The sequence below is a fragment of the Podarcis muralis genome, chromosome 4 (genome assembly GCF_964188315.1).
Source record: "Podarcis muralis chromosome 4, rPodMur119.hap1.1, whole genome shotgun sequence".
Classification (NCBI taxonomy): domain Eukaryota; kingdom Metazoa; phylum Chordata; class Lepidosauria; order Squamata; family Lacertidae; genus Podarcis; species Podarcis muralis.
The window spans coordinates 20586169-20597590 of NC_135658.1; the positions used below are offsets into that span (position 1 = coordinate 20586169).

The window sequence follows — 11422 nt, forward strand, 5'->3', positions numbered from 1 at the left end:
TTAGGAGGTCTGCCTTTGGTCGCCCTTTCAGACCTGCGTACTAGACGCAAGTCTTCTGGACTCATCTCCTCTTTCTTAGGAGAAAAATGACCAATGGTGAACAGTGGTTCTTCCAGTTCATTGTCAGACGCATCAGATGGTCTGACTGAGGCCTTTGCACTCTTGTAGTCTGCTGTGTCATCACTCTCACTGACATCAGCAGCAGCGCCGCCCACTGAACTGGAATCCGAACTCTGATCATCATCATCATCATCATCCTCATCCTCAGTTTCCTCAGCTTTCTCAGCATGATCTGCTTTCTTCACATCACCTTCATCCTCCTCTGGGTAACTCTGGAAAATTCCCACATTTTCCCCCACTTAGGATTGTACTCAACACTCCTTGTGAACTTTATGGACTTAGAGTCAGTCATCCATACCCTGTATGCACCTTTTTCGTACCCCATGAACAAACCATGTGCCCCACGCTTCCCAAGCTTGTTGGTTTGTGGGGTGCGTACCCACATGTCAGAACCAAAAATTCTCATGTGTTTGGTGTTGGGTTTCTTGCCAAACATCTTCTCATAGGGGGTACAACCAATGGGTGATGACAATCTGCGATTATAGGAGTAAACCAGATTCCCCAAAGCCTCCCCCCAAAACTTATCAGGGAGATTGGCATCATGCAACAAGGTTTTCATTCCTTGCAGCAATGTCTGATTTGCTCTCTCCGCAAGCCCATTCATCCATGGCGATCTGGGGGTTGACATGTCATGCTGGATTCCCTTCTCATTCAGGAAAGCTTCAAACTGCTGAGAAGTGAATTCCCCGCCCCGATCGGTAAACAGACAGGAAATACGTTTACCGTGAGCATTCTCCAACCAAGCACAGAATGCCTTAAACTTCGGAAACGCTTGCGATTTCTGTTCGAGCATAAACACATGAATGTACCTAGAAAAAGAATCAATTAGAACCATGAAGAACCTTGCTCCTCCTAAAGAGGGCGTAAGTGGCCCAACCAGGTCCGCATGAACTAGCTGGTAGGGTTTGGAAGCCTGCCTGCTAGACTCCTTGCCTTTTGGAGCAACCTTCACCTTGTTCTCTGCACAAGATACACATTTCATGTGAAATTTACAGGGTTTGATGTTCAAACCTTCAACCACCTCTGGCATCTTGGCCAGTGCCTTCCAAGAGAGGTGACCAAACCTTCGATGCGCTTCATGAATGCAACCTGCATGAAGAACTTTGTTAGTTTGTGCAACACAACAAGAATCAGCATTAGATACAACAGCAGTGTCCTCATACGTTATATGGAACAAACCATCCATAAACTTTGCATGCAAATAGTCCTCTTTGCCTTTACTGATGACACAGACGCTCCTCTTGAAGGAAATCTGAAAACCACGTCCAGTAAGCTGCGGGACGCTCAACAAATTGCTTGCAGCTCCAGGAACATACAGAACATTACTGATGGTTGTATGCAAACTTGCAAGTTTCACAGTCCCTTCTCCTGCAATTTGCAACGTCCTTCCATCAGCCAGGTGGATCTCACCTTCCTGAGGCTTGAAGGAGATAAACAGGTGGCGATCCTTCGAAATATGGCGGCTGGCACCTGAATCGATAATAAACCTGCCTTTGGCTGTTGGAGCAGTCTTTACAGCAAGCAAACCCTTGTTTTCCACTGACTTGGGCTTTTGCAGCTTGCCCCCCTGCTGCTCCTGGCCAGCAGACGTGCCTTTAGCCTTTGGTGAAGCTGTGCCAGCAGACATAGCCTTGTCTTCCACTGGCGTGGGCTTTTGCAGCTTGCCCCCCTGCTTCTGGTCAGCAGACGTGCCTTTAGCCTTTGGTGAAGCAGTGCCAGCTAACAAAGCCTTGTTTTCCACTGGCGTGGGCTCTTCACCCCCCTTCTGCTTCGGGCCATCTGCAGGCATCTGTCTTTGTTTACCTCTGGCCTTCCGGCCTCTGCAAAGACGATGACCTTGGTTCCCATGAGAAACAGAGCTCTCAGCTGCCGACTCCTTGGCTCCCCCTGGAGGCTGGAATGCTGCCTGGGATGACGTGACGGTCAGCTCCCCCTGCAGCTTGCAACCGGTGCCCTCAGCATCCCTGCATTCACTCGCATTCTGGGAAACAGCTTGGACCTCCGATGCAGTCAAACTCTGGGCTGGGATGACTGGCTTGTGAGCTTTCATCAAAGCATACCACATTCCACGTGCAGTGGTGTTGCCAGCCAGCGTCTTAATTTCCTCAAGAGATACGGATAAGACTATTACGTCTATCGCCTTCGAATCATCGGCTTTCCATCTCTCTGTCAGAGGAACTGGGGGGGCCTCACTCACGGTATGCCACACCCTAAACTGACGCAGCAAACTCTCACACCATTTTGCCCAGGTTTCATAATTCTGCCCATGTAACTTAAGGCATTCAGCATTTGCCTCAGAAGCTTGGAAAAACTCCATTTCCAGCTTTCTGCTTTAGCCGTGAGTCTTTTTTAACTTCAGAGACTCCTTATCTTGGCAGCTCATTAATCACGATGCCTTTTGGCTCGGCTCCCAGGCCAATTTAGCCTTGCCGAACATCAAAAGCTCTTGCCGGGGCCCACAGAAAAGCCTCTGCTCTCGCTGCTTTCGCTTTTCACATACCTCTCAAACGCAGTCTGTTGCAGCTTTACTCTCCTGTAGGTGCTGTGAATCTGGGCCCGAAACCTTGTTGTTGGGAAACTGCCAGGGAGATATAGTCCATCATGGCCCCAAGCCGGCTGCCGGACTTCCATCGATCTCCCGTAGCCAGGCAGATCCAGCAGTTAGCAACACGAAGCCTCAGAAATAGATTGCCACATTCCAGGCTTGTGCACACTGTTCTTTATCAGCAGAAACCACAGCCAGAAAGCTTGCACCGCAGAAGAGAGCATAATTTACAGACTTTATTCAGCGTTGAACAGAACAAAGGAAAAACATGACCGTTCTGAGTCAGTGACTCCGACCGACTGAAATCGAAAGGAAACAGCAAACATAAACATCCTCAACAGGAAATACGCAGACTCTGTGACTCACAAGCCTGCTCTCTCTTAAGGTGGAACGGAAATATCCTAACAATAACAACATGTCATCTGTACGGTGCTGGGTGCTTTAAGATGTGACAATCAACGGTGTTTTCTGGGGTGAACTGTCTTCTCTATAACCAAGAAAGTAGGAGCTGGGTTTTGGAACCAGGTTAATTGGCAGAGACTTAACAGATCTGATTCAGAATGTGTTTGCTTGTATGAATAAGTAGATCATCTGATATAATCAGAGCATTCTGAAAATGCACCTCAAATGTTCTTTGTTTGGTGTGCTAACACATAAATGCATGTGTTTCGTGAAAAGCACCAAAGAAAGGAAGAACGCTGTGGCATTTTCCACCCACAACCTACGCAAGGGATACACATGAATGCATGTGGAATTCAACAAGACCCTTCACTTTGTGTCTCGTACCACTATAAGAGAAAAGAGGCTTAACAGACACACAGTCCTCTGCTATGGTTGCAAGACACAGCTTTGCGATATGTTTTTTACCTATTACCCATGAGATAATCAGCAACTCCATCCACGAGAAGCACGAAGTTTTCATCCTGAACAGCTGTTTTCCATCCGTTCTGCTTTCATTGGGCTTCAGTTTGGTGCCATCAAACCTGTCTGCCGCATTCATGACCAGCAAACCAAGGAAAATGGTGAAAGAGGCTGCATGTGCCACAAATTTCATAAAGGGTCCGCGCATTATTCTACCCAACTGCAAAAAATTAAAAAGAGAGAGATTTTAAAGATTACATCACTCCCCCACCAAAATAAATTTATCTTGAGAAGGCTGCTATCAAAAAGAAACAACAGCCAGACACAGTGAAGAAACAAGAGAGAATGCTTTGCATAAAATAATTACCCCTTAATGCTATTTCTAATTAGCCTTTTGCAGTTTTCTGTACTTCCATATACCCTGTATGTTGCTCAAATTGCCCAGGGACTTCAGGATTACAGCAGTGCAGGGGACAGAGGAGTAGAAATGCCAGGTGATGCTATGGCACAATGGTTGCTGCCACATTCAAGGTGGGAACCACACATTGAAGAAACACAGCTGGGGAAGGGGCATAACTGAGAGGTAAAGCACATGAGTCTCATGTGAGAATCCCTAAGTGCAATCTCTGGCATCTTCAGGGATGGCTGGCAAAGACTTCTGTCTCTAAGCATGGAGACCTACTGCCAACCAGCATGGACAATACTGGTTTAGATGAGCCAGAGTTTTGACTTGGTATAAAAGCAGTTTCCTATGTTTCAATGACCACAGGGTGGTCAGGCAGTGGTCCACTTACAGGATAATGTAAATTTAAATTCCTGAAAAGGGAATATTTACTTATGTCAAATTACTGTGTACTTTTAACATGGGGGAAATTTCCTTTGGCAGTAGCTCTCAAGTGATTGGTTGACTGTGAGTCACATGAGAGAGGCATTCCATTCTGTTGTGACTTTTATTCCAGTAACTGTCCTTTTTTAACTACTCGCTGTTTTCTCTCTGTGTGTGAGGGAGAACGGCTGCTGAGAGAAACTTCTCAGGAATCTGCTATAGATAGTGTGTGTGTCTCAGATATATCTGAAGTGAAACAAACAGAGGAAGATCCCTAAACATTAATAGGGAGAAACCCGTGCAGGAGCTCTCTGTAAGGAACAAAGAGAATACTGTTGAGGTGAAAGTAAAAACCTTTCATAAGAAACGTCAAAGACTTCCATCTACAATTCAAATGAGAACATACCCATGTTTGACAAAGCATGTGATTGTAAATATATTCTCAGTTATATGTTTATGAAAGTAAAGTTCGTTTGAATTGGACATTGTCTTTACAAAGAAGCTATCAATCACCTAGCTGCAAGCTACTTTGTTACTTTGCATATCATCAAAATTTATTTTTAATATATACACAACAACCCAGGAGAGTGCCAGGCTGTGGCACTTGTGTGTGACAGGAGTGCATCATGGGAAAACTGCTTCCCTTACCCTCTGCCTCAGACAGAGTCTAGACCAGCCTTTCTCAACCTTGGGCCCCCAGATGTTGTTGAACTACAACTTCCATCATCCCTAGCTAGCAAGGCCAGAGCTCAGGGATGATGGGAGTTGTAGTCCAACAACATCTGGGGACCCAAGGTTGAGAAACACTGGTCTAGACCAACAATAACTCCATGAGGACCTCAGCCAAAGAAGTGGAGTGGAACCCTGCATAGACCTTCAGCACCAAAAACATCCAGCCCCCCAAGAATGCCGCCTGCCCCTGATGACGCCACACACACCAGACCCCCACCTGGACCCCTGACTATCTTCCTTTGCCTGCAGCCCTCCCAGGTGCAGAGGTGTCATTGCTGGCCTGGCAAGAAGTCCAGAGCTGGCACAGATGCACTTGGCTGGCAGTCAGAGGGCTGAACTTCCTGGGCTGTACTCAGGAGGAGCCAGAGAAGGACCTGGAGCCCATTGGGATGCGGCAGATGTCCAGGAAGAGGGAAGAGCTGCCTGAGAAGATCTATACATCCCAGTCTTTTCTGAACCTTTTCTGGGATTACAGCTCCCTGCCAGGCTCTGGGGAACTGAAGGCAGACAGCTTCTTGGGTAATAAGGGTGTCAGGGCATGGCTTAAAAATGACAAATGCAGATCAATGTGTGTGAAGTCCTAACTCCAAATGTACGCTAATGGAGTCTGAAGTGACAGAGACTTGGGGTCAGGATGGATAGCCAAGCGAAAATGTCGAGCCGGTGTGCATCAGCCGTGGAAAGGTCAAACTCGACACTAGGTTTGTAAGGAAAGGGATTGAAAACAAAACTACCAAAACATAAAGCTGTTTTATGAATCTATGGCGAGGCCACACTTGGAATTCTGGAGATCTGGTTAAAAAGGTAAAGGGACCCCTGACCGTTAGGTCCAGTCGTAGCTGACTCTGGGGTTGCAGCGCTCATCTCGCTTTATTGGCCTAGGGAGCCGGTGTACAGCTTCCAGGTCATGTGGCCAGCATGACTAAGCCGCTTCTGGCGAACCAGAGCAGCGCACGGAAACGGCCTTTACCTTCCCGCCAGAGCGGTACCTAATTATCTACTCGCACTTTGATGTGCTTTTGAACTGCTAGGTTGGCAGAAGCTAGGACTGATTGCGGGGATTCAAACCGCTGACTTCAGATCTGGTTGCCTCACCTTAGAAAGGATACGGTATCGCTGGGAAAGCTCATAAAAGGACAGCAAAATTATTCAATGGGCCACAACATCTCTGTGAGTACAGGTTAAAACGTTTGGGGCCAGGGGCTTTTTAGTTTGGGGGAGAAAGCAAGTAAAAGGGAAGAAGATAGAGATGTATAAAAATTGTGCATGGAAGCAGATAGAGAGATGTTTTTCTCCCTTTTTCATGATACTAGAACCCAGGGTCATTCATAAAGCTGAATGCTAGAAGCTTCAGGAGAGACAAAAAGTAATATTTCTTAACACAGTGCATATTTAAACTGTGGCATTTGCTTCTATAAGATACAGCAATGACCAGAAACTTGGACAGCTTTAGAATGGGATTAGATGATAAATTAACATGTGCTATTAAGGTAAGATGGGGTATGCAAGAGAAATTATTTTCAGGAGATATGGAAGGTGTTTGTAGAATTTGTACTGTTAAAACGGAAAGGGGGCAAGAGGTGTTGAAATTCTGGGAGGTTGGATAGTTACAATGGAATAGTCATGGGGGTGGGGTGCACATTTTTATTCAAATTATTTATTTTTTATTATTACTTTGTCAAAGCTGGAAATAGCAAAAAAACCCACAAAAAATGTAAGATGTGTATAATAAATTTGGAAAATGTAAAAAGAAAAAAAGAATGGGATTTGACAAAATCATGGACAATAAAGCTATATCAATGGCTATTAGCTTACGAACTTTTTTTGCGAAGTCTACAGGGAAAATGTACGATGAAATTTAAGTGAAATTACTAGGAGTTAAATCTATGTCTCTTTCTATGGGAAATAGTTTTGTGCGTATACTTGACTGTGTATGATGGTGTATGTCCCTGTATGTTAAGGGTGTGTCGGTCAGGTGTGCAGTTGAATGTGGCCCTGCCCACTATTCAAATATGGCTCCTGCCAGCTTTCTACCAGGTAATGCAGCCTTCAGCCTGAAGAAGACTTCTCACCCAAGGATTAGAGGGTCAACTCAGTATTCTGAGCGCATCTGTGACTGTCTCCCTCTTCTTGCCAAACCTATTCAATGGAAGCAAATCCCAAGTAAGTGTGCATAGGATTGCAGGTTTAGAAATTGTTTCCCTAGCCACCAAAAAATGTGGAAAAGATGGGGAAGATCCAGGATTCTGTGTAAAGCCTATGGAAAACTTCAACCACCCTGTTTGCTCAGTTCTATAGGAGGGTAGCAAATTATCTTTTAGAAAGCGAATAAATATAACCATTAGATTGAAATTAGAGACTGTTAGAAATAGTAGGCATTGGAATTTCCCATAGGTTTTAAAATACTTTCATAGTCAGCACTCCAGAGCCAGATTAATTTGAGAGGCATGCAGGCTCTGGTCAGTTTACACGGGGAAAGGGGTGCATGACATGTTGGAACACAAGACGTCAAAAGCGTCAGGCAGGATGTGTGCGGAGAAACTTTCCAGGATGTGGTGAGTTGGCTGCTCACAGCTCATGGGAAAAGGTTTGGGAAGAGAAGGAAGCAAACATAATATCTCACTGAATGAGGGAAACTGTACAGTGGTACCTCGGGTTAAGTACTTAATTCGTTCCGGAGGTCCGGAACCTGAAACTGTTCTTAACCTGAAGCACCACTTTAGCTAATGGGGCCTCCCACTGCTGCCACACCACCACCACGCGATTTCTGTTCTCATCCGGAAGCAAAGTTCTTAACCTGAAGCACTATTTCTGGGTTAGTGGAGTCTGTAACCTGAAGTGTATGTAACCTGAGGTAACACTGTATTTGCAATAACTCTGGTTTATATGTAAAGGGAGGTTAAATGGTTTTCATTTTTCAAAACAGAGTCAACCACAAATAGTCCCAATTTTTTATTTTTCCAGCAGCTATTTAATAGGCACCATTAGGAAGAGTCTCAAGCTACTTTCTTTCTTTTCTTAAGCATGTTTAAGCTAGGAAGGAGTGAAAGGCCAGTGGAAAATGGCCAAAGATAAATAAACTGTTTATGAAACGTTAAGTATGGCTGAATCTAATATTAATAAAGGTTGGTAAAGCCAAATGCTCAGCACACTAGTCTGCTAAATTCTTTAGGAAATCTTCATTCCACCCTCATCCTCCAACCAAATAAATAAGTGGCAACACGCACTTTAACTCAGAAGCAAGTCGAATTCATTGAGACTAATGCTCCAGTAAGTTTGTTTAGGGCGGCAGCCTAAAAATAGTTTTGTTTTTCTTTTGCAAAACAGTCTGTCAGTCCCTTCAGAGGCTAAATGACTATTCCCTCCCCCTAATAAAGCTTGTTGTTTATACTGACAAGCTCCTTTTTAAAGCTTCCAAGGGGATGGTTAAAGACAGCAATGATTAAAACACACTTTGTAAATGATAAACGAAATACCTTGGCAGTGTCCTTTCAAATTGATTACCTGCCTGCATTCACAAGTGAGGATGAGGCTGGGAAATAGCATCACTTGAAGGTGCCAGGAAAGCGGGTCAGAGCGGGCAGAAGACAGATGTGGGACGTAATAAGCAGCAGTAAAAAAAAATCCAGTATGGCTGGCAGTGGCTCTCCAGAGTTTCAGTTGCCTGGGAACATTTATGCCACAATGGCCTGGTCCACATGCAATGCTAAGCCAAGCCGTGACATAAACGAGCAAGTGAATGGAGTAAAAATCACAGCCGTTTAACTCCACCCAGCACTGCTGCCGCCATGCTGCACAGCGCTAAGCCATGATTTGGTTCAGCATTGCTTCTGAACCCAGGCTAGTGGTTTGTTTTATTCTAGACAAACCACAAGGTTTGGTTTGGCACTCATGGTTTGTCTTAGGGACCCTGGGTTTGGACATAACACTAAGCCAACCCATGACTTCGCTCCAGCCAGCAGCAAAGTAGCCATGTTTTTCAGTCTGTGGGCACTTGCTCATTTGTACTCAGCCATAGTTTGGCTTAGTGTTACATGTGTACTGGGCCATTGAAAAACATGTCACAAATCTCTTTATCTTCTTACTGCCCTGGGCGTGCTCCCCTGGGTCTTCAGTTTAAAGGCAATTGCACAGCAATGTAAACATTTAGCTACTCTGCTCGTGTAACTGGACTGCAGCACTAGCATGGCGTCTTGGTCTATGTTGATGCTGTCATTGCTGTTGATATTTCATAATGTAATGTTGATATTGGATGTTGGTATTTCATTATGCAATCAGATTTTTTGTTAGCTTCAAGCTGTCCCGTTTTCAGTACCAGTACACTAGTTTAAAAGGCTTAAGGCTTCAAATGATAAAGTACACACACAGAGAGAGAGAGAGAGATTATATGCATGTGTGTTGCTAACAAACAGCACAGGAACAAACACAAAAGACATAAATGATGCCTTTCAGTAACTGTTTTCTCCCCCATTCCTGCCACCTTCACAAATGAAAAGCAAATTAAGTTGATCATAATGCTTTCGCTGCTTTTTATTGAGAACAAGGTGTGTGATCCTGCCTTCACACCATTACAATAAATAACTTGCTACTAAAGCATTGCTAAGTGCCTCTCTTGTTTATTGTGCATGCTTCACTTTAGCCCACTTTCAAATCTGCATGCAAGCGAAGTACAGAAACTGTTTTAAAAGGCTGATGCAACCTTGCACCAACTAGTACCTTACTGCATGGAGCAATCCAATAAGCCATCGACAGGAACGGCAGCCCAACAGCAACAGCAAGAACCACTAAAAACTTCACCGCCATCGTCTGTTGTCGTAAACCTGACAGATTCTCATACCAGATAGAGAGGAGCTGCTGCTGGCAGTTTGGATGTGCTACAAACTAAACGACAAAGGAAAGGAGTACAAGAGAACATTACCAGCACTCATTTCATAATTAGCCGCTAGCGAAGGTATTAAAACAGAAACAATGCAGGTAATCTTCATGTGATTATCACAAAGAAAAGAGCAGCAGTGTGGATGAAAGAAGCTTCTGTGTGCAATACATGCCTATATAAGGCAGGAAGTTTCCTTGTCAAGACAACACACTGGGTTTTATGTTTTCTGCAGTTTCATCCTTTAAAATGTTTTTTCCCTCCAGGTTTCCCCAGAAGATTCTTACTACAAATAAAAACTGCCAGGTTGGGTCAAGCAGATGGTGTAAATTGTGTTCAGACATGGCTTGAAAGATGCCTATGGGAAATTTTTCAATCTAGGCACGGTGGTAGCATCCATCCCCTTTTATTGGATCACAGCATTTTGTAGGAGAGGCCTTGTGCCTCTGAAAATGTGAGGTGCACTTTAGCTACATTTAAATAAAATCTGCACAGCAGGCACCTCGTGGAAGCTATAGAACAACTTTCTCCAAAGCTGGGTGTCCCCCACCCATGTAGTTGATACTCACATGGACCTCTCCAAACCTTCAAAGGCTTCCATTTCATTGAAATTGGGGTTTTTTGGGGGGAAGGGACTGTAATGCAATTGGGCTATATTATAATTTTGACTGGTGCAGCCCAAGTTTATGCAGAACATGCCAATTTTGAAAGAACTTCAGTGGCAGTCTGTTAGCATTTAGGACTAGTTCCAATTATTGATATTTGCCTTGCACCAAGGCTCAACACTGCTCCGTCGGACTGGAAGTGGCTCTCCAAGGTTTCAGAAAGGGATCTTTCCCAGTCCTACCTGGAGATATCAGGGATTGAACCTGGGATTTGCTGGGTGTAAAACATGTGCTCTACCACTTAGCTATAGCCCTGAAACATGTACTGCATGTGGGCTGTATGTCCTGCAGGTTTCCGCTTATGTACTGCAGGATATATAAATGCTAAATTGAATGCCAAAAGCACTTCCAAATTATCCAGAAAGTTCAGGAAGGTTTATCTTCACATGCTGATTCATTGGGACAAGGACAAATGTTCATGGAACTCTGTGTGTTATTTGATGCTCAATATCACCAGTACTTGGATAGGAAGATAAATGGGAAGGAAATTAATGGAAACATCTCCGACCCAATCAGCTACTTAAACCAGAGCTTACCTTTTTGACTTCATACTTTATGGCAAGTTTTAGGCGGCTAAGGCTAGGGCGTCCGTGCTCTCCGTGGTGCAGCTCAACATCTCCATTTAGAATAGCTTCTACTTCTTCTGTGTTTCTGCATAAATCAAGAAGTCCAACCACAAAGTCTTTGCACTGCATAGACAATTTTTTGTAATCATTCTGTGAAGGAAAAGAAGCCACAGAAATCGGCCATTTTTTTTAATAAGCAACAAGCATAACATTAACTAGTGACCCATCTAGCTT

The 11422-nt window shown here is 44.4% G+C and overlaps 1 protein-coding gene across 1 annotated transcript in view; it reads right to left on the minus strand.

The window, feature by feature from the left end:
* Positions 1–11422, minus strand: part of TRPC6 (transient receptor potential cation channel subfamily C member 6) — a 72385-nt gene that overhangs the window by 15476 nt on the left and 45487 nt on the right. The window contains exons 3-5 of the mRNA XM_028726133.2: positions 11159–11338; positions 9801–9965; positions 3533–3746 (exon numbers count right to left, since the gene is read on the minus strand). Of these exons, the coding sequence (XP_028581966.2) occupies positions 3533–3746; positions 9801–9965; positions 11159–11338 (559 nt within the window). The remainder of the gene's footprint in view (positions 1–3532; positions 3747–9800; positions 9966–11158; positions 11339–11422) is intronic.